Here is a 22,549-nt window from a genome sequence, read left to right as displayed (position 1 = left end):
CACGCCGTCCAGGAGGAGCTGGTCCACCTGTGCAGCTGAAATTTGATTCAGGTGTAATGTCAGTGTTCCTGTGCCTGGATGAGGACATTAGCGAAATGGTCACCACCTGCACAACCCTCACTTTTGTAGGACTGACTTGTCATTTACACCGGAGCAGGTGAAACGGACTCATAATCACTTCTGCTTCCTAACTGGACAGACTGAAGTTTAAATGCCTTTAATTTTCTTGAGCAGTGTATTTTAAACTTTTATTTTAAATGACATGTAACCGGTCGTCCGTCTGCCTTCTTCTAGGATGGCTTCACCCCTTTGGCCATCGCGCTCCAGCAGGGCCACAACCAGGTTGTGTCTGTCTTATTAGAAAATGATACGAAAGGCAAGGTGCGCCTGCCTGCCTTGCACATTGCAGCTCGTAAAGACGACACCAAATCAGCAGCCCTGCTCCTCCAGAACGACCACAACGCCGATGTCCAGTCGAAGGTATGGCCATGCAGTATTTTGGCTAAGTGTTGGCATGTGCAGAAGTCCAGTGAGTGTGGTGATCTGTGTTTGTGCAGATCTGTGGTTATTTGTAGCTCCATGAAGGTGACAGTGTAACAGTGGTTCTAGCTTTCCAACACGAGGTTTGAACCTGTTCTTCAGTTATCCTGCTGAGACGCCTCATTATATCCTCTCTGTATAATCACAGGGGCCTGTTTCTTCTGTCATAGTCCCAAATAGATGAGTAGGTGGGAATGTGGCAGATTCATCAAGGCGAGTGGAATAATGCAGATGTGTGATGTGTGGGATCGACGGGCATTTCTGCAGAGAATAACTGAAGACAGGCTTGAACCCACGGCAGTGATGCTCCTACCTACCTGGGGTCCTGATGATGACCCACAGCGTGCTTCTTGTTCCCAACAGCAATGATAATTCTTCCCATAACTGTGAAATGTTTCTGCTTGTTAGTGCGATGGTGCTCACCTCCAGTACGAGGCCTGGTGTGTAAACAGGATCCACGCTGAAGTTAAACAGTGATTATTAAAGTTAATATTACCAGTGGATCAGATCAAGGCTGAAGGTGGGAAATGTTTTTGACCACCGAGACGTTAGTGACCAGATTGTGTCCTCAGTGACTCTGAGTCGTGTAACAGAGCCGTCTTCACCTAGATTCAAAGGTCAGGAAAGCCCAGAGAAACAATATCTGCACATTATCACACTGATCACTCTAGGACAGATATCTATTCCACCATTGACAGACAGCGTCTTTGTCGTGATATTTGCAGTAAAGCTGCATAAATATGTCTCAGATATTTGTGTTTGCATCAGTGTGTCTCTCTGTCCTCTGTCTCATTCAGTGTCTCTGTGCTTCACACGTCACTAACTGGCTCTCTCCCTTTTTCCCCTCTCTCTGTTTAAATACCGCCTCTCGCACTCTTCCTCTCGTCACCCTCCTCCTCGCTGCACCGGTGTCTAAGCGTAGCACTGTCCACTGCATGGAGTGTGCCACTGTCTGCAGGTTGTACGGTGGTCGTATCTAAGATTGCATGCACACGGTGGTCTGACCATCAGCGAGAGATTGGAAGGGTTAAAGTGTCCGTTTAATATTGATGGGAATCACTGTTGTGGCTGGATCTCGAGTTCATAGTTACGACTGTTCCTCTGATGCCGGCTGGCAGCTTGAAGTGACGTGGCTGGAGTGAAAATGATCTTTCCATATATCAGCGAAACATCAGTGATTTTCTTATGTAACAACACTATAGAGTCTATTTAGGCTCCACGCACACATCTACTAAACTGTGCTTCTGCTGCTGGGATGCAGCCATGTTGAACATGAGTCATAAAGAAGAGAGTAGCTCGAGTAGTTACAGTTACTCGGATACTGAAAAACACAACACGATGATCATGTATGTAGTTATTACTAAATATGCTATGAAAACGAAGTGAAATGTTCTCAATAACAGAAAGCGGTGCATTATTTTTATACAGTAACGCCTTTTACTGTGATCTCAGCACAACTGTATGATCTGGGCAGCAATACAACAATGTGATCTTGTATAGAATATTATATGTCTTATATATATATAACATTGTAATGGGGTTAGGTGTAAAAAATGCTAATGCTAAGCTAGCCCAATGCTAAGCTACCACCACAGGAAACAGTAGGAAGTCACTTCCCTTTACTTCAGGAAGCACGTCAGAAAAGTTAGCAAAAATGCTAATGCTAAGCTAGCCCAATGCTAAGCTACCACCACAGGAAACAGTAGGAAGTCACTTCCCTTTACTTCAGGAAGAACGTCAGAAAAGTTAGCAAAAATGCTAATGCTAAGCTAGCCCAATGCTAAGCTAGCTCAATGCTAGCGATGAGAGTAATATTGTAATATAATACGAGCTGAAAGCAAACTTGTTAGTTCAGAGGCAACAACAGGCTGAGGATTGACTTACTGACCCAGAACGCTTCCCGAAACTTTGTCCGGGGTCGGACTGGGCGACCCGATAGGGGGCAGCACGGTGCCTTTCCTGTCTCCCAACCCTTTCCTCAGTCATTAAAGTCTTTAAACTATGAAAACATCGTATTAATTCCAGGTGGTTCACAGAATTTGTGCTTTATTAAAGAAGTAGTCAAAGAAGAAACGGATCATTTAGCTATTTGACGCTACAGTGAGCCACGACACAAACGAGAGCGCTGTCAGTTCTGACAGGACTGAGCAGCTCCAGCCACGTCCTCTGTAGTCTGCACAGCTGAGCTAATGTCTGTGACGCAGCCTAACTGAACTGATCTTTCCCTCCCCCATCCTGCTACAGATGATGGTCAATAGGACTACTGAGGTATACACACACTCCTTAACTCTCCACAGGCTCACACAGTCCCATCCTTTTGTCATTTCCTTTGTTATCACTGCCTTTATTTCTCTCACTTCCACAGCTGGTGTACATGATATCATTTGGTCCATTCTGTGTGTTTCAGTTGATTTGATATTAATAATAAGAGGCCACCGTGCATGGCTGAGAGGAATGGCCAACCACTGCTGCTTATCTCTGAGGTTTTAGTTTGATTTTTCACCCGAGTCTGTTTGATTTCTTTGATCATCAGCTCAGGATCACCCTTCGGTTTTCCTCCCCCGTGTGGCCCTAATACATTCAGACTGACTCTAAAAACTGAACTGTTGTTTTTTAATGACTGTGTTTACTTTCTGTAAGCTTCGATTATGAATGTGTGTGATGTGCACCGTCTCTTAGTCTGTAATTCTGCCTCTTTTTGTGTTGCATGTTTTAGAAATGCACTCTGAGCAGCAGCTTAAAGTATTGTTTACAAACTGATAATATTACAAAGCCCGTCCATATAAGATAACACACTGCACTACAAGAAGTAAGACAAGCTATAATACATCGCTGCTTAAGTATGGAAGGCCAGTGAAGACGAGCAACGCTGACATCTTTTCATGTCTTTAACATCCGGGACATACGAGTGATGGTTGAAACAGACGATTCAACATCAGTAGCTTTCCATGTTAAACTGGGCGGACGATGCATCACCACGATCACAAGAACAAACTGTGTTACATCAGAAACCCGAGAAAGATTCAGACACTGATGTTATGATAAATGTCACGTTCAGCTTTAAAAATGCAGCTTGCAGAAGGAGGAACAAACAAACAAATAAAAAACAATAATTCCTCTTATTGGACACACGATGAGCACTCAAAGGCAAACATGCACTGTGTTTCTTCCACCCATGGTCTTCCACACTTTGCAGCTTCTATAACATTTCTTTTAGAGTGCATGCGTTTCTTTAAAGAACCTTCCAGTCGATGCAAAAATAATCTGTAAACAGTGCAGCTCAGCAACAGCATGGGAAGCTTGTGAAGCTCATAATATAACTGTATAAAGCTAATATGTTAGCACAGACGAGCATGTTGCATCCATGCTTCCTTAATTTGCAGCTAAGCTTCTGACTGTAAACTTTTGAACCATCTCGTTAGTCACTGTGTTCTTCACGCTTCTGTAAACACCTTTTTCACATTAAATCGGACCAACACTAACAGAATGGAAAGGTAAGGCAAGAACTCCTCCAACCTACTCTGAAATCCTTTTTGCTAACAACAGCTAACATAGTGCACTTTGGTGTTGATGGGGACCTGTGTGGTTTACTGACAGTGTTGTCTGTGTCCGTCTGGATGACAGTCTGCGTCTGCTCTGTGCTGATTTCTTTGATCTTTTTTCATTTCACTCGTGTTAAAAGCATTTGTTGGTCTCTTTACACAGTTTGCATGGACGTGATGTGTGTTTGGGGTTGTGTGTAGATGCTCTGACTTTCATATTAGTACCAGTGAATATACATGATTATTTTTAAGTCAGATTTTCATCGTCCTTGATTTTAATTTACTTCTTTTACTCTTGATGCAACTTTTGCATGCTGGGAAGACTAAAGGTCAAAGTTGACATGACCGTGAAGCTAATGTGTGTGCTCTGTCCTGCTGTGTGTGTGTCTGCATCTTTCTGTCCTGCAGAGTGGATTCACCCCCCTGCACATTGCTGCCCACTATGGGAACGTGAATGTGGCCACGCTCCTGCTGAACCGAGGGGCAGCGGTTGACTTCACAGCGAGGGTACGAAACAACCCTAATAACTTATTTGGGTCTGAACTGTATGAGTGTAAGCTGGAGACTGTAAACAAGCTTTAGTGGACAGGATGAAAACATGTCAGTGGGTAACTCTACAGCCACAACAGAGTTCAGTCAGTGATGACTGTCCACGACTGACTCAGCTCAGTGTTGTGCTGGTTCTGTATCCACATATATACATATATATTAGGGGTGCAACGATACACAAAATTCACGGTTCGGTTCGATACTTTGGTGTCACGGTTCGATATTTTTTCGATACAAAAAAAATGTTCGTGCCTTTTTAATTTGTCAGTTATTAAAATTATAAATATATATTTTAACTCAAAAGTACAGTTTTTAAATTTAATGTTGCTGAAACAACAAAGTAATAAAAAATAAATAAATCTATCTGATGGAGGAATCCCTCATCTTTGGAAAAGAGAGTTTATTACAGAGAAATGGCTCTTTCAAAATAAAAGCTCTACTAGACGCTTCTTCTGGGCTATATTCTCAGCAGCATATTAAACATATCAGGTCCCCATAAGGAGAATCAGGTGCTAACGGCTGTCTAAATGACTCGGCTAAAGTTTGTAGCATGGTGCTTGTTGTTTTGTCTGCTTCCACTTGTCTTTGCACTAGGATGATCTCGGAGTAAATGTGCAGTCATATTCGTTGTGTTCCCACTAGTGCTGTCAGCGTTAATCTGAAATGACCTTAACGCCACAACACGGCAAATCTCCGTTAACGAGCTACCGCGGATCGCCCCGTGCGTGGGGCTGGACGGCCAACACGTTAACGAGCTAACTGCGCTAACACACTAGTTCCCACCCATGTAATTGAGCATTGCATGGCACATCCAACATACTGTTTTACTTTAGTCCATGACGCGCTTACCTTCAGGGTCATACGTCACATGAAGACCAAAATAGTTCCAAACACCAGATCTGAATGAGGGTGGGGGAGGTTCAATTTGCCTGTTGCAAGGAGCTTAGCTTCTGTCTGCTAGCTTGCACTGCGCTCAGTGGATCTGCGTTCGACTACTCCGCCTAGGCTGCACTGTCGAGCGCAGATCCACTGAGCGCTCAACACAGACAGCATCGTCAGAAGGAAAGTTGATCAAATAAATTAAAAATGTTGTATTGTTCGTACCGAACCGAAAGCACTGCATCGAACGGTTCAATATCGATACGAGTATCGTTGCACCCCTAATATATAACTGACCAAAACACAGAGTTTGGTTCTTTTTAATCAATGTTCCTGCTAATGTAGTCTTACAAACCAACGTCAGTCGTCCTGGATCCTGACACGAGCCTATAAAAGCTACGACTGCACTGGGTACCACAACAACCCTCCCTCACCGTCAGGCAACAAACGCCTGTTTAAACGACGCCTTCCACAAAACACAGTCACATTTCCTGTTTTAATCACCAAAGCAGCGTGGTTGCTCACACACACATATACCAACATTTGGATTCTGAGCCGACGTGTTTAACGAGTTGTTGTTTTTGTGCGTCTTTGTCTGCAGAATGGGATCACTCCACTGCATGTGGCCTCTAAGCGTGGCAACACAAACATGGTTCGCCTGTTGTTAGACCGTGGCTCTCAGATTGATGCTAAAACGAGGGTGAGTACCTCAAACGCACACATCTAATGTAACCTGAGCTTTGGAGCTAGTTATCTTTAAACCACACTCGCACACTCCCACAGCGGTGCAACTGTTACATCCACGTAGTAACTAATGGTCGCGTGCATTGCTAACAACAGATATGATGGGGGGTTGTTTTTAGTTCATTCTGACCTGTAGGTCTGCCACTGGCATCATGATCTGTTATTTAATAAACTGCTGCTCTGTAAAGTGCAAATTAAATTTTATGATATTCTTAATGCTTTAAATTGTGTATTTACTCCAATACAGATATTCAAACCAATAAAATGATGGAACTGAGGACTTTATTTTAGTAATGTGATGCCATTTTTCAGAGAAAAATGTTAGCACTGTGTTAGTCCACTTCAGTTTTTGACTTGTTGTACATTAATGTAATGATATTACATTAATAGCTCATGGATAATGGATCCTGACATTGTCCCTCACATACAGAGATATCTCTGTATTATCTAAATGATTTGATGATGAATATGATAAGCACTGAAACTAATCTGTTACTGTTGTTGTTGCCCATCAGTCACCCCGTGTGTCCTTAGAGAAAAACATCTGCTTGACTTGTTTTTGTCTGTGTTTCTTGCATCCTTTGTAGCCTGTGTTCATACATGACTCAAAATGTAAAATGAATAGATCCTTAGTTTGAATGTTCTAATATCTGGTATGTTTTTTAAATAAACATCAGGATGAATTGATCAGGACTGTTTCTGTTATGAAAAGTTAAGCCATCGTTGTCCTGCAGCATCCAGAGTCGATACACATTTACTGTCTTGGTTTCGTAGGACGGCCTGACTCCGCTTCACTGTGCTGCTCGGAGCGGACACGATACGGCTGTAGAGCTGCTGCTGGAGAGAGGAGCACCTTTACTGGCCAGGACCAAGGTCTCACATTCACCATCTAAAGTCATGGTTGTGTCCTGTGTAACGTGTCACTGTGGAGCTAAGGGCTCGTGATGTCTGCTGGTGACCAGCAGGAGCTTTTTCTGCGAGGTGGGAGGAAGGAGAGGTCAAAGGATAAACAAGCCCACGTGTTGTAGGGTTTTGGCACTTTCTGCATATAAAATGATGAGTTTGAGGGATTATTTTGTATAAAACACGATGAGCATGTTCAACAGATTCTCTGTCAAATACTCTGAATGCTCAACAGTAGATCTACAGATCAGTGTTTGTTACAGAAACAGCAGTGAGTCAAACTGCTGTGTTATCAATCAGAGATAAAAAGAAACGCTGCAGCTGTTTATTTACACTTCCAGCAAACCAACAATGCATTTCACCTGCAGCTCTCCTCTGCTGAACCAACTGTCCCCTCCCACAGAACGGGCTGTCCCCTCTGCACATGGCAGCACAAGGTGACCACATTGAATGCGTCAAACACCTTCTACAGCACAAGGCTCCTGTTGATGATGTCACATTGGACTACCTGACAGCACTGCATGTGGCGGCTCACTGCGGTCACTACAGAGTCACCAAACTGCTGCTGGACAAACGGGCCAACCCTAACGCCAGGGCACTGGTAGGTCACGAAGAAAACACGGATCCACGAATGGAAAAAGGATCACAATCTGTCCACATGCACCTGGAATTCTTCTGAGGTTCACTGTGTTTGCTCCACAGAATGGCTTCACACCGCTGCACATCGCCTGTAAGAAGAACCGCGTGAAGGTGATGGAGCTGCTGGTTAAATATGGAGCTTCCATCCAGGCCATTACAGAGGTGCTTTACACATCGGAGTAATCCGACTGCAGAAATGCCTTTATTATTGCTCTCTATACGTTTAAAATATTACTATTGAAACAAATCTGTGACATTGCATACATGATACTTGAATTTGGTTACATGTAGCAAAGGTAGCAATCTAAAGTTACATCATGCTAACAGCAGCATGCTAACAGCAACATCCCACGGGTATAACTGGAGTCATAAAGTGACAAACTGACTCAGTAGTACTCATAGTAATGTAATAACATCAGGCCGAGTAGATCCTCTTGGTGTAGTGAATAGAATTAAAGGAGGCTTATTGTTATTGAACAATTTCAAATATGAACATCTCTATAGACCAGGATGGGGGAGCTGCAGGTTTAGACGTGTCCAGCTGATTTACATGACCTCCTCAACATGTGTTGAAGTTCTCCAGAGGCCTGGTAATGACCTCATCATGTGATTCAGGACTGTTGACCAGAGATGGGCAGTAACGCGTTACTGTAATCCGATTACTTTTTTCAAGTAACAAGTAAAGTAAGGGATTACTATTGCAAAAACGGTAATTAGATTACCGTTACTTTCCCGTAGGAACGCTGCGTTACTGCGTTACTAAAACCGTGATTTTTTTGCGAGAATGTCTCACGACAGTGACGTAAGCGAGTGCGACGTTCGTGACAACAGCTGTGTGCAGATCAACAGTGGATCATATATCGAGTGCAGAGAGAGTATGAGCGTGCAGCGTTTAAAGCGTGGAAGTACTGACCTTACTTTGAGTTTGATTCCATAAAAAGTGACAAAAACATTAGTGTCCGCTGTGCGTGGGAAGAAAACTTCTTTTTACAGCGAAAAAACCCCTAAACTTCCAACAAGCACCGAGTAGCTACGACGTAATGGGAAACTCACAGAGAAACTCGCGGATTCTTCCACTGACCGCGGCACACCTGCACCAGGGTAAACCTCCGCCTGCCCCACTCCTGCTTTACAGGTGAAAATAGAGCAACAGGACCGCTGAGTCTTTGACTTTATTTATTTTCTGCTGTGTTTTACTTGCATCTATTTGAAAGACTGAGTGTAAACACAAAAAATATTTTATTTTATGAGCTGGAATGTGCAGAAAATAGGTTTAAATGTTAAACTAATTTCTTCCAGTCAGAGAATGTTGCATATAATTAAATTTTTGCTTGATGCATAAAGTTAAAAGATTAAAACTAATAAAACAAGTTTTAAAAAGAGACTTTTCCATTTGATTACATTTTGTATGATGGATTATGCAGAAAAAGTAGAATTGGGCTGAAAGATCTATCGCTTTATCACCTACTCAGGTTGGAAATCGTGTTTTTAAAAAGTAACTAAGTAACTAATTACTTTTGAAAATAAGTAATCAGTAAAGTAACGGGATTACTTTTTTGGGGAAGTAATCAGTAATTAGTTACTGATTACTGTTTTCAAGTAACTTGACCAACACTGCTGTTGACCCACGGTGAGATCTAAAACGCCTGCTATAGACAGTACTGATGGACATAATTACAAATAGAGCAATAAGCTGATTTCTAATTGAAAAATATTGATGGTAAATTAGTCATAAAGACCAGAATTAAAGGTTTTGTTGTATCAGTTTTCCTCTTCTTTTCTAATGAAAGATAAGAATGTATTGTCCATTATGACCACCTGCAGTTGTAGCATTTAATGGCTGCATACCACACAGACATAACGCACTATATTATTCACTGATTCATCTGATGTGCGTTTCATTCTGTCCAATCATCTCTGTTGTGCTTTCTCCCGTGTTCAGTCGGGTCTGACGCCCATCCACGTAGCAGCCTTCATGGGTCACCTGAACATCGTCCTGCTCCTGCTGCAGAACGGGGCCTCGGCTGACGTCAGCAATATTGTGAGTGATGTGAAACGGGGCAAATGCAGCAATTTGTTAAGTCAGATGAACACAGCGTGACAGTGAGGTTTTCAGAATGTGCGCTGACTCGTCTGAGCCATATGTTGTCGTTTGCACAGCGTGGAGAAACGGCCTTACACATGGCAGCCCGGGCAGGTCAGGTGGAGGTTGTCAGATGTCTCCTGAGGAATGGAGCAATGGTAGATGCTCGGGCACGTGTAAGACTGCTGCAATCACATTTGCACACGTGATAAAGAATCTTTAACGTTTTCATTCTGATGGTCACTGAGCTCTTTTTCTACTGCGTGTCCTGTTTAGGAGGAGCAGACGCCCCTTCACATTGCATCCCGCCTGGGGAAAACTGAGATTGTGCAGCTGCTGTTGCAGCACATGGCCCATCCTGATGCTGCCACAACCAATGGCTACACCCCCCTCCACATTTCTGCCAGGGAGGGGCAGGTGGAGACTGCCTCGGTTCTGCTAGAGGCAGGGGCTTCACACTCACTAGCCACCAAGGTGAGTGTGGGAGAAGACTTTGGATCTCCATGGTGTGATTTAGTGCACAGAGCAGTGGAACGAACAGTTTTCAGTTCATGTAAAGCTCTAATTTCTAATTTTCAACATGGCAGCTGCAAAAAGTGAAAACATGAAAACATTCAGGGTTCCTGTCCCGCAGAAATCACCTGAAGTTCACTTTGTTCCTTCTGTAAGCTGTTTGTGTGACGCCTGTCGATGCATAAGATTCACTTTACTGTGAATCACTCATTCATATATAGAAATACAGAGAACCATGAGCTGTGTGAGTCTACTGGAAGGAGCTGTGTATGTGACAGCTATATAATGTAATAAATCAAATGCAGCGCTTTAAAATATCAACTCAGGCTCTCGGAAGTCAACAAAAAGAATAAATGAAATAATGGAAACAAATATATCACTGAAAAATCCCCAAGAACAAAACAATGAAACAATCAGACAAACAAATACAGCTTTTTTATTGCACTTATAATAAAGAGCTGAATCAAAAGAGATGTAGTTTGGCACCAAGTCGTGACAATTTGGTTCATAATTGTCTGTCTCCACACCACATATGTTAGCTGACATTAATGTTTCAAACCATTGCATCTAGCCTTTAAAAATCAGCAGGTACATGCACACATCAGCTATCAGTGTGTAGCCTGTAAACACGACCTGCCTACATTTCTGAACGTTGACTCTTATGTCTCGACCCCATGTAGTCCTCTGCTGAAGGCTGGGATAGAGAGGTGACTATAATACTGCATCTCCTGGTCTGTCTGTGGGATTCTTCTGATCAATGATTGATGAGGCAGTAAAGCTGCTACGTCCCTCTGAATTGTTCATGGAGTCTGAACACAGCTGAGTGATTTATCACCATGACTGTTTAATAGGCTGTGCAGTCAGGATCTTTACTTTGTACCCAATCCCAGACAGACCAACCTCTTAATCTATTCATATAATGAGAAGAGACAAAGCATTGTGTGAGGCTGCATTTGTCAGGCCTCAGTGCTTTTGCTCTCTCCTAGACTTCTCTCTGGGGAGCGAGGGGTGTGGCTGTCGCTGTTACACTGTAACACAATTATAGCGCCATCCTTATAAACATCAAATTGTGCATAATTGTCCATATTTTCTCATAATATCAGTATTTTCCACAATGCAATGTAAGTAAACAAGTTAAATTTTTTGTGTACCTATTAAATTGAATTCTGCTTTTAAGAGACAAAAGGCTGTTCTCTCCATGAACAGGCCTGCATCATAAACAAGCTGGTTCAGTGTGTCCTTACAGCTAAAGTGCCCCCTCTGCTGGCCTTTAAATAAAATGGACGTTCCCTGTGGGTTACCTGCAGTTGCATCAGCTTGCTACTATGAACTGTTTATAGCAGTACACAGATTTTGGCAGTAACTGAAGGTCTTTTCCTCTTATATTTTATACTGTACTTAAATACAAAGCTTAAATAATACTACGACAATAGTAGTACTAGTATGACAAAGTAAATAAAAAAGAAATAATACAAAAAGTAAGAACATTTCTGTTGACTCACAATACTTAATATGTTCTAACAATATTTACAGTAATACTTTACATCTGGCAAGGTTTTAATTCGTGCAACCCACAAACTCAACTCTGCTGCTCAACACACAAACTCAACTCTGCTGCTCAACACACAAACTCAACTCTGCTGCTCAACATACAAACTCAACTCTGCTGCTCAACATACAAACTCAACTCTGCTGCTCAACCCACAAACTCAACTCTGCTGCTCAACACACAAACTCAACTCTGCTGCTCAACACACAAACTCAACTCTGCTGCTCAACATACAAACTCAACTCTGCTGCTCAACATACAAACTCAACTCTGCTGCTCAACATACAAACTCAACTCTGCTGCTCAACACACAAACTCAACTCTGCTGCTCAACACACAAACTCAACTCTGCTGCTCAACATACAAACTCAACTCTGCTGCTCAACACAAACTCAACTCTGCTGCTCAACATACAAACTCAACTCTGCTGCTCAACCCACAAATGCACTCTGTTTATGAATGTGGCACGATTTTAGGGGAAAATAAAAGTAAGATGTGTTGCTAACACTGTAGCAACAAAGAAATCCTCCACCAAACACAAATGTCCTTACTTTCTGTGCAAAGTTTGTAATTAAAGCCTATCCTGTGATTTCTGAATACGGAGTTCCTGCACTTGGTGTCTTATAACAGAGTTCTTAGTGTCACTTTTTGGGTTGTCTCCTAATACAGAAAGGTTTTACTCCGCTGCATGTGGCCGCAAAGTATGGAAGCCTGGATGTAGCCAAACTTCTGCTACAGCGTCGCGCCCCTCCTGACTCTGCTGGGAAGGTATGGATCCAAACAGAAACTTGCAATCCTTAAAATTCATAGCAAGTATTGTAAAACAATGAGATGTGATTATTTTATTGAATTTCCTGTTAACTACAAGTTCACTGCAGGAATGCTGGTACGGTTTAAAAAATAACATCAGCTGTCCCTTCATTTAGACTAACCCTGACTCAAAAAGCTAACAGGTGCCTGTTCACATCAATGATCTTGTTTTTGCTCCTTCATGCACATTTTTGTGTTCATAATAAGAGCCTGGTGATGCTGTCTAATATTACTTTAACTCATCTCACCTTCTAAAGCTTCTGTCTAATCCTTCCATACCTTACAGAATGGCCTCACCTCGCTCCACGTCGCAGCACATTATGATAACCAGAATGTGGCGCTCCTGCTCTTGGACAAAGGAGCGTCACCACACACAATGGCAAAGGTGATTCAACAGAGCACAGATGTAGTATATAATAGGATTGTTCTTAGCCAGCTAGTTACAAGCTAGAGCCAGAGGGACGTCACAGCCGACGGCTCTGTCCTGTTTTTTAAAGACTGCTTTCAAAAACGTCTCTGAAGCCTCAATGATATCTGAAATTCCCTCAGGAGGAGAAAGAGTGTTTGCTGCTTCAGCTGCTGATGAATCCATTACATTTGAAGCAGCAGGATAGTCTATGTGTTATTGAGCCACAATAGAGCACAGCCTGTGCATTCACACTAATGAAAGCGTGTGTGACTGACTCATATGTGAGGAGTGAGTGACAGCATCAGCATACATTCACTGCCAAACTCTCTGATAAACAGTCGTCTTAAAAGTAAAAATGATATTCAACATTTGCTGACCAGCAACTCTCGCGTGTGTCCTGCACCAATCAGAACGGCTACACTCCTCTGCATATTGCGGCTAAAAAGAACCAGATGGAGATCGCCACAGTGCTGCTGCGTTACGGAGCAGAGACTAACATCCTGACCAAGCAGGGGGTCACTCCACTCCATCTGGCCTCCCAGGAGGGTCATGCGGACATGGCCGCTCTGCTAATAACCAAAGGAGCTCAAATCAACGTTCCCACCAAGGTACTGTGGAAACTCACCCAGAGCATGTGATGCATCTTTGCCCTGTTTAGAGATGCTGTTGTTAATAAAGCTACTAATGTGTCCACAATTAGAAATGTCAACAGTAAAAAAGAAAAGGTTCAGACAACAAATGGAATGAAATAAATTTGAATAATGATAATAAACTGTGCACAGTTCCTGTCCTCTGCTTCTGTATCCTGCAGAGTAATGGCTAAAGCTAGATAGTTTGGTATAGGGCACTATCATGCATTGTAAGCTAACAGCGTTAATGCGTGTCTGTGTGTTGCTCCTGCAGAGCGGCCTGACTGCCCTTCATTTGGCAGCTCAGGAGGACAAAGTGGCCGTTGCTGAGATTTTGGCCAGAAACGGTGCCAACCTGGACCAGCAGACCAAGGTCTGAAAAAAGGGTTTTCTTCCCTTTAATAACAGTAACAGCTTCTGGTGTTGTTATTCATGGCTTAAAGAAATGTAACTGATCTGTTTTTGCTTCACAGTTGGGCTACACACCGCTGATTGTAGCATGTCACTATGGAAACGCAAAGATGGTCAACTTCCTCCTTCAGAATGGCGCAAGTGTCAATGCCAAGACTAAGGTACTGAAAAGCAGCTGTAGTGTTTTAATGAGAGCTGAACAAACAGGACTCACCTCTGCTGTGCTTTCAGAACGGATACACTCCCCTGCATCAGGCAGCGCAGCAAGGAAACACGCACATCATTAATGTGCTGCTGCAGTACGGTGCCAAACCCAACGCTACCACTGTGGTACGCAAGCACACACACACTAACACGCACGCGCACACATGCACACACACGTATAATGCTTTGCTTTCCTGTGCAGAATGGCAACACAGCTCTGGGAATTGCTCGGAGGCTGGGTTATATTTCTGTGGTGGACACACTGAGGGTTGTGACTGAAGAGATCATCACCACCACCACGGTACGTCACACACACCTGCACACTTCTTAGAGCCTGTCCGAGCTGCGATAGGCCGGCTACACCTTGGACAGCTGGCAGAGAGATAAAACTCTCAGGTTTGGCTTTGACCTGCTGGAGGAAAACAGAGCAGCCAGAGTGAAATTCATGCAGAAAACCTGAAACCTCCACAGACCTGCAGGGTCAGGACCCTTCTGTCCTTTATGAGCCTATCCGGTTGTTCAGTGATGACGTGACGAATCCTACTTCCGGGCCTAAAGTAGTCTGCGTTTAATATGGCTTTTGTGTTGTTAACATGTTTAATGTTTTGTATTTTCTTCTATTTGATCTCAAAAAGCTCCTAAAACAGTCAGTGATCACTGTTGACCTCCCTCGGCTTTTATTACCGCTAATCATTTATTTAAGCTCAGTTTTTAAAACCTTAGGATGTAACTACAGCCCAGCCCATGCAGCAGTATATGAATGACTAACCTCGTATTGTGGATGGATTATCTCAGTTGTTCTCCTGGCTGAAGTTTGGTCCTTTTACAGCATCCTGCCATGCGATTACATTTGTTCCTGACCACCGAGAACACTCACGTTAACTTTTATCGAGTGGAAAAAAAGTTAGCTTGTTTAAATTATGCTAACATAGCTGTGTTGCTAGCGGTCACGTAGCACATCATTATATACCAGCTAGCCAAACTTCAGTAACCCTACAAACGTCACTGCTGTTTAGTTTCCTGTCTTCATTTATGCTGGAAGTGATAACAGAGCTGTACGTTTGAATTTGTTTCCAAAACCCCGCAGTCAGGACATGCTATATTGTATTTAGATAGAAGCTAGCGAGCTAACTTCCTGCTACCTCCGTTAAATGTCATAAATTCCGTTTTCATGGATGCCTGGATGTTAAACTCAATTGTTACACCTGTTAGAGCGGAGTTTAGGCCCAGACACGGCTAGTGACGTCAGACTTAACAACCGGATCAAGCTACCCACGACACACACCTCCCTACATCTTTTACATTTAGAAATTCACATAACTTTGTAGTCTTCATAAAAACAATGCATTTCTTTATCTGTCCACTATAACGCATCACTTTGGCGTAATAATACAACACTGGCTGAGATATATGAGAGCACACAGTAAAAATGATACGTGCCATTACATCAGTACAAATCTCTGTTTTTTCAAAATGACCACACGGTTGAATTAAGACAACAAAGCTAACTGCTCTGCATCAAACTGTACTATCTGGCTTTGCCTAATAAACTTACTGTCGTGTTTTTAACGGGCTCTGTTTGCTCTGATCTGGCAGACGGTGACGGAGAAACACAAGCTGAATGTGCCAGAGACCATGACCGAAGTACTCGATGTGTCAGATGAAGAGGGTAAGTTGCAGCTACAGCGTGAGCCTGCAGCCCACTCCCCAATGAAGAGAGCCACCTCTGGTCCTGCAGCCATGAGTTCATTTATCATACATTTAAGTTGGAAAACCTCCATCAGTTAATCCATTTCCATTTAATCTTTATAGCCTGCACACATTTGCTTCTTTGTTGGCATCTGTAGCCACTGTACTGGTTGTAACATGTAGCAGATAAAGTGATGATACTGAGATCAGACGAGAACGTTGGACCTTTCTGTTCGTCCCTCTTTGTGGCTTCAAATGATTTTTACCAATCAGCCTGTGACTGTGCTGTTTACCTACAGCATGGGAAACCACTGATGATGATGTCATGTCAGACGACTCCATGGATGAGGAAGGTAGTCAGCATGAGGGTGTGTGTGCAGGTTTGCTGTAGGAGTGAAGGCATGGTGAATACGCCTGGACTGTACTAACTCTTCCAGAGGTCCAATCAAGTCGTTCAAGAGTAACAAGTGTTCACTGTGTGTTGGCTACAGACTTCAACTAATTATGTACTTTATAACATCATGAATGAATAATTTCTTCTTCACGGCACCTGTTAGCGGGTGAGATTTACCAGGGAGCATGTGAACGTGAACCTCAGAGGCGATGTGTTACGAGCAGGAATGGACAGAGCATCTCCAAACTGCCGTTTGTTTGGGGTGTTCCCGGGCTGTAGTGATCAGTATCCATCAAAACTGGTCCGTGGAAGTGACAGTGGTGAACCAGCAGGGTCATGGACGGCTCACTGGTGCATGATACTGCAGCTCAGGCTGCTAAGAAGGTTGTTGCTGGTTATGTCAGAATACACAGTGCATCAGTTTGTCGTGTACAGGGGTGCACAGAGCAGTCAGGGTGCCCACTGACCTCAGTGCACCACCGAAACAAAGCAAAAAGGCTTCAGCAATGAGTTTGAGGTGTGGATCTGTTGCTAACAGCACAGAGAGTCCATGGCTGGATGCAACAGGAGGATGTTAGGAAGTTCTAATGTTATGGCACATCAGTATAGGAATTTGCATGGAGGAAATCACGCTAAGCTTAGATACTCCCGAGGTCTCCACTAAGCTTTGGGCTCCACGACTCCAACCATCAGGCCTATGATGTTGTTTTAAATGATGTCATATTGTCATGGACCAGTATATAAAACAAGGGAACACTCTTGTATCATGTTCAGTTGTAAACATGAGGAGCACAGCAATGACTCCAGCTCGGCTCGTTTCCATTCAGCTGTAGCTACGAACACAGTGTACACATGTAGGTGGGATCAGCATCAGTACAGCTGAGTCCCGTTCAAAGCTTTAACTGTCCTTTAAGCCCTTAATTCATTCTCCTGCTGCTGTGCCTGCTTGTGTCACCGTTCTGGCTCAGCCTGACCCAGGATTTTGAGTTATGTTTTGGTGTGTTTTTGCATTTTGGATTCTTTCCTTATTATGATGCTGATGATTATGAATCTATGTTTCAGTTCTTCTTGTTCAGGGATTCGTTCGTAGGTTTTGTGTTCTCGTGTTTATTGCAGGTTTAGTTCTGTCTCTGTGTCGTGTCTGCGTCTTTGTTTAGTGCTGTCTTGTTTCCTGTTTTACTCTGAAGGTTCATGTTCCTGTCTTATGTCAGTGTTTCTCGCTGTGTCCCCTTCTGTTTCTAATTCCTTGATGACTTCCTCGGTGTATTTTAGCCCAGTGTGTCTTCGTGTCAGTGTCGCGTCGTCTGTTCATGCGCCCTGTTATTTCTAGCTGCACGTCATGATTCTAGTCTGCAAGAGTCGGTATTGGACATGTTCATAGTCACTTTCTCCAGTCATGTTTGCCTGCACCTTCATGTGCCAGTACCGAGATCTCGTTCACAGTTTCTCATGTCGTGTTCATAGTCTGTCCGCAGTACTTCGTCATAGTTCAGTCCTGGTCTTCGTTCATAGCCTTAGTTACTCCCAGTTTAGGTTTTTACTTTTGTCATTCCCATAGTTTATGGTTTGTTGTTTTGCCTTCTGTATCAGCCCTGATTAAAGGTTCGCTTTGAGCTTAGCACAAGTTTTGCCTCCTGCGTCTGTGTCCGCACCTGGGTCCACCAAACACACTCTCCACACGGTCTGCCCGATATTGAGTACTTAATATAAACGCGATTTAAATTTACAGGTAACAGCTTTAGTCCTACAATTTAACAAAAAACAAACAAACAAGGGACTAGTTTGGAATTAAGAACATTTATTTAAAATGAAAAGCATGTTGTATGCAACATATTACAGAATAAGTAATTATAAAAAAACTAAATTAAATTTTAAATTTGTTCGTCTGTGCCTCGGTATCGGGGGACTTTTAACGAGTACGAGTACTTTAGAAAATGTGGTATCGATATCGGTATCGGTGCATCCCTAGCTGACACTGCTCTGGCAGTTGTGACTATACAAAGGGAACGTGGAGAGAGTGAGAGACTGTTGTTAGCACCCATCCCATGCCAACATGTCAGCAAAAAAGATTGTTTTACACTTGGATAATGTTAGCCAGTGGCTTGCATGAATTTGGAAAGATGTTGCATATTAAAAAATAATAATATTATTGATTTGTCTTTTTAAAATTGCAAACCGGAGTTATTCTAAATGTAAAGTATGACTTAAAACCTGTTTGCATGACAGTAACGCTGCACAGCTGTAGCTCATTACTAACAGGAACATCAGCGGTTCGATTCCCGGCTCCTCCAGCTGTTATCGTGTTATCACCAAGGCTTCAGCATTTCAGTGAGCCTGGCAGCTCAGAGACAGCGAAACGTAAAAATAAAGCGCTTTGTGAATGTGCACATGGGTGAAATATGCTCAGTATAAATATACTTATAAGTGCCAATCCATCTGTATGTCTGTTATAATACATGAACACAGTCAGAGGGTTGACTCCACTAATCGCCTGCACACAGTCATGCTGAACATCTGCGTCCTGCAGCCAACAGCGATGCTGAGCCCTGCTGTGCAGTAGTGGAACAGTAATAGTGCTAAATCACTGTTATGCAGTTAGCATAAGCCTTACAGTTGCTTTGCACAGTCCTCAATCGAAGCATGAGAATACAGTAGAATATAGAGATGCTGTAGCGAGAAGCTGTGAAGTGCACGTCAGTGCAGCCACTAAACTGTGAAAGGTTTTCTTAACTAGAGACACAAAAGTGACGACGCGTTGAGATTTCCTGTACAGCAGCCCTGTGTTTCTTGTTCATGAGCCACATCAATGTCTGTTTTCCACTTTCAGCCAGATGTTCAAATGTCCTGTTTGTAGAGTAACTGGCTGTGATGTTTCCACCTGTGAACATCAAAACCAAAACAAGCACAATTACAGATTTGTTGACTTGTGTCCAAAATATTTCTAACAATATCCCAACATCAAGGTGCGTCACTGCGTTTTCTCATCAGTGGTTGGTTATAGTTGTGGTTTTTCATTGATAGTTTCATTTCTGCTTCTCAAGGTGACGACACGATGACAGGCGACGGAGGGGAGTATCTGAGGCCTGAGGATCTGCGGGAGCTGGGAGATGACTCCCTGCCAGGACAGTACCTGGATGGGATGAACTACCTGCGCTTCAGCCTGGAGGGAGGACGAACCGACAGGTGCATCAAACTCTGCAAAAGCTAAAGACAGAGACAAACTCGCTGTGAAACATATTCCTGAATGAAATGATTCATGCACAGTTGTTGCATATGTTCTCTATACCGCTTTACAAGCTGCAGCTCACACAGCTGTTTCAATAACACACTCTTTTCCCTTTTATGACATTTTATGTAACCTACTTGTGCATTTCTTCCCTTCCCACCCTCTTTACTCACATTGGCTCCGCCCCATTCAGTGTATGCACAAACAGCTAACAGCCTGTATGTTTTGTGTCTGTTTGCAACCTCTCCTCTTCACACTTCACGGTCTGCCTTTTCATACCTACATAATCGAATGCAAAGGTATGTGCTGACTCCATCCATGTATCTGGACTTCTAAGTCTTCAAGTTTATTCATTTATATAGCACTTTCAAAAACAACAGTTGTTGACCAAAGTACTGCACAATAACACAGTCATACCAGAGAAAACAGAATAGAGATTAAGAGAAAATAGAATCATGGAAAGAACAATAGAAACAGACTCATCTTGACTTAAAAGCCAGAGAGTAAAAGTGGTGTTTGGACGGGTTTGACAGTCTCCAGTGTTGGAGAGGTCCTGACATGCAGGAGCAATGAGCTCCATAACTTAGGAGCGGTCACGGCAAATGCCCGGTCTCTGTGTTTTAACCTCGACCTTGGGACTTGGGATCTTGGGGGAGAATATCGGGTTAGGAAATCAGGGAGATATATATGTAACGTCTTAAAAACAAGTGTTAAAATGAATTCAAAAGCTGACTGGCACGCAGTGTACTGATGCAAGTATGGCAGATGTGTGATCCCAGTTAGGAGCCGTGCTGCAGCGTTTTGGACTAGCTGCAGTTGGCCAATTGATGTAGAGGTAATACCAGAGTAGAGGCTATTACGGAAGTCGAGACGAGATGAAGGCAGGGATCACTTTCTCAAAATCTCTGAAACAGAGGAAAGGCTTTTGCAAGGAGGCGGAGATGAAAGAAGCCAGCCTTGATTATGTTATTTATATGTTTGTCCTAAATTTCTTGCAGAGGATTTTTTATAGATCTCGAGAGGGCCGAGGTGAAGAGGGTCACAAGCACCGAAAACAATGACCTCAGTTTTCTGCTCATTTAGGTTGAGAAAATGTAGCGCCATCCATGCCTTAACGTCTTCCAGACAATCAAACAGACCCTTCAGAGGATTCACAGATTTTCATCTCAGGGGAACGTAAATCTGAGAGTCATCTGTGTAGCAATGGAACGAGAGGCCATATTTATTTAAAACTGAGCCCATTGGAAGCATGTCGATTGAAAAAAGGACAGAGCCCTGGGGGACCCCACAGGAAAGCACGGTCTTTGGTGATAATGAGTCTCTGAGATTAACAGAGAAGGTTCGATTAGATAAGAAGGATTTAAACCATTCCACAACAATCCCTTTTATTCCAACGTGTTGTTCCAGTCTAGAGATGAAGGCTGGGATCTACTCTATCAAAAGCAGAACTGATAATAGAGAGTAACTCTGCTGCAGCTTTGGACCCACAGCTCAAACCCAGGTTGCTTTAAGCACATGAAGAGCTTTGTATTCCTGTTGGTGCTTTATAAAGCTGGGAGAGCACCGGTGACTACACTGGTAAACCACAATCTCATGTCCCTAACGACCACAGGAATCTTGGAGCGGTGGAAAGTTAGGAACGAGTTGACATGCACACATGGTGTTCGTGCTCCCTGAGCTTGGCTCGGCCTTCCAGCCGTATGTAATAAACAGATCAGATGCTTTGGCTGCTGCGTTCGTGTGTCCAGCAGCGCTGCTGTTAAACCAACACTTTAGGTACAGTTTTAGCTTTTGAACATGCTGTTCACCACGTAATTGCTGGACATTGATCCCGACCAGAACAGAACTTTAAAGATTATGAATTTCCTGCCGTGCTGGGTTGATATCATGGGCTTCACAGGTTTCATGCTTGTGTTTTTCCTGTGTGCTTCAGTTCAGACAGGTCCTTCACGCCCACTCACCACAGCTACTACTCTTCTAAACATGAAGGCATGATGGAGGAGATGCTCACCAGTCACCAGGTACGCCGCATCATCACACAGATCACTAATTCTGTGCATTTTTTAATGTTTATTGATAAGATTTTAAGTTCAAAGTTACATAACGTCAAACCAAACACACAACAACAAAAACACAAACAGGAAAGAAAAGGAAAAAAATAAAATGAAAAAATACACCAGTTAGCCAGTACAAATCAAAAGTTCAAAAGAAACACCAGTGTCCAAAGAAGATGATCTTCTGTGTGAGGTTAGACAGGGCAACAGAGAGTTCACCAAGTCCAGAAGATGTGGGAAACATGTCCAGGAAGGAATCAGGGTTTCACACAAACACAAAGTGCAGTCAAATGGGTTAAAGTTTATGTTAAATTCCCATTAATATGATCGAGAAAAGGGCCCCAGATTTCGACAAACTTAAAATGGGTGTCAGCCAAACGATAGCAAACCTCTTCAATCATCTCACGTAGCCACACCCTGAACAATGGAGGAGATGGTGATTTCTAGGCTCTAAGAACAAGTCTTCTAGCTACAATCATGCCAAACATTAAGGCTTTCTGAAGAGGACGTCTGAGTGCCAATGAGGTTAGGGAGCCTAGCACTGCAAGTACACCATCCGGCTCTAATTTTAAATCATAAATATATATTCAATTCAATTCAATTCAATTTTATTTATATAGCGCCAAATCACAACAAAAGTCGCCTCAAGGCGCTTCATATATTAAATATCTCTGCCCAGAAACTCCCGAGTGTGGGGCAAGACCAGAAAAGGTGACCAAGGGTTCCCTCCATTGCTTTGCATCTGTCACACAAAGACCAAATAGACGGAAAACTGCTGCATA

The 22,549-nt window shown here is 43.0% G+C and overlaps 1 protein-coding gene across 8 annotated transcripts in view; it reads left to right on the top strand.

The window, feature by feature from the left end:
- LOC101474584 (ankyrin-2) overlaps positions 1-22,549 on the top strand; it is a 93,830-nt gene that overhangs the window by 32,948 nt on the left and 38,333 nt on the right. For 4 of the 8 annotated variants that reach the window (XM_076888469.1, XM_076888455.1, XM_076888460.1 and 1 more), the window contains exons 6-25: positions 295-480; positions 2,785-2,808; positions 4,491-4,589; positions 6,112-6,210; positions 7,029-7,127; positions 7,561-7,758; positions 7,860-7,958; positions 9,739-9,837; positions 9,957-10,055; positions 10,156-10,353; positions 12,611-12,709; positions 13,038-13,136; positions 13,571-13,768; positions 14,064-14,162; positions 14,263-14,361; positions 14,432-14,530; positions 14,607-14,705; positions 16,001-16,073; positions 19,529-19,670; positions 21,647-21,734. In XM_076888469.1, coding sequence (XP_076744584.1) covers positions 295-480; positions 2,785-2,808; positions 4,491-4,589; positions 6,112-6,210; positions 7,029-7,127; positions 7,561-7,758; positions 7,860-7,958; positions 9,739-9,837; positions 9,957-10,055; positions 10,156-10,353; positions 12,611-12,709; positions 13,038-13,136; positions 13,571-13,768; positions 14,064-14,162; positions 14,263-14,361; positions 14,432-14,530; positions 14,607-14,705; positions 16,001-16,073; positions 19,529-19,670; positions 21,647-21,734 — 2,295 coding nt within the window. Of the gene's footprint in view, positions 1-294; positions 481-2,784; positions 2,809-4,490; positions 4,590-6,111; positions 6,211-7,028; positions 7,128-7,560; positions 7,759-7,859; positions 7,959-9,738; positions 9,838-9,956; positions 10,056-10,155; positions 10,354-12,610; positions 12,710-13,037; positions 13,137-13,570; positions 13,769-14,063; positions 14,163-14,262; positions 14,362-14,431; positions 14,531-14,606; positions 14,706-16,000; positions 16,074-16,392; positions 16,447-19,528; positions 19,671-21,646; positions 21,735-22,549 lie in introns of all 8 variants that reach the window. The other 4 variants (XM_076888441.1, XM_076888434.1, XM_076888451.1 and 1 more) reach the window with 2 other exon arrangements.

The sequence above is a fragment of the Maylandia zebra genome, linkage group LG2 (assembly GCF_041146795.1).
Source record: "Maylandia zebra isolate NMK-2024a linkage group LG2, Mzebra_GT3a, whole genome shotgun sequence".
NCBI lineage: Eukaryota > Metazoa > Chordata > Actinopteri > Cichliformes > Cichlidae > Maylandia > Maylandia zebra.
This window is presented reverse-complemented; position numbering and strand designations above follow the sequence as displayed.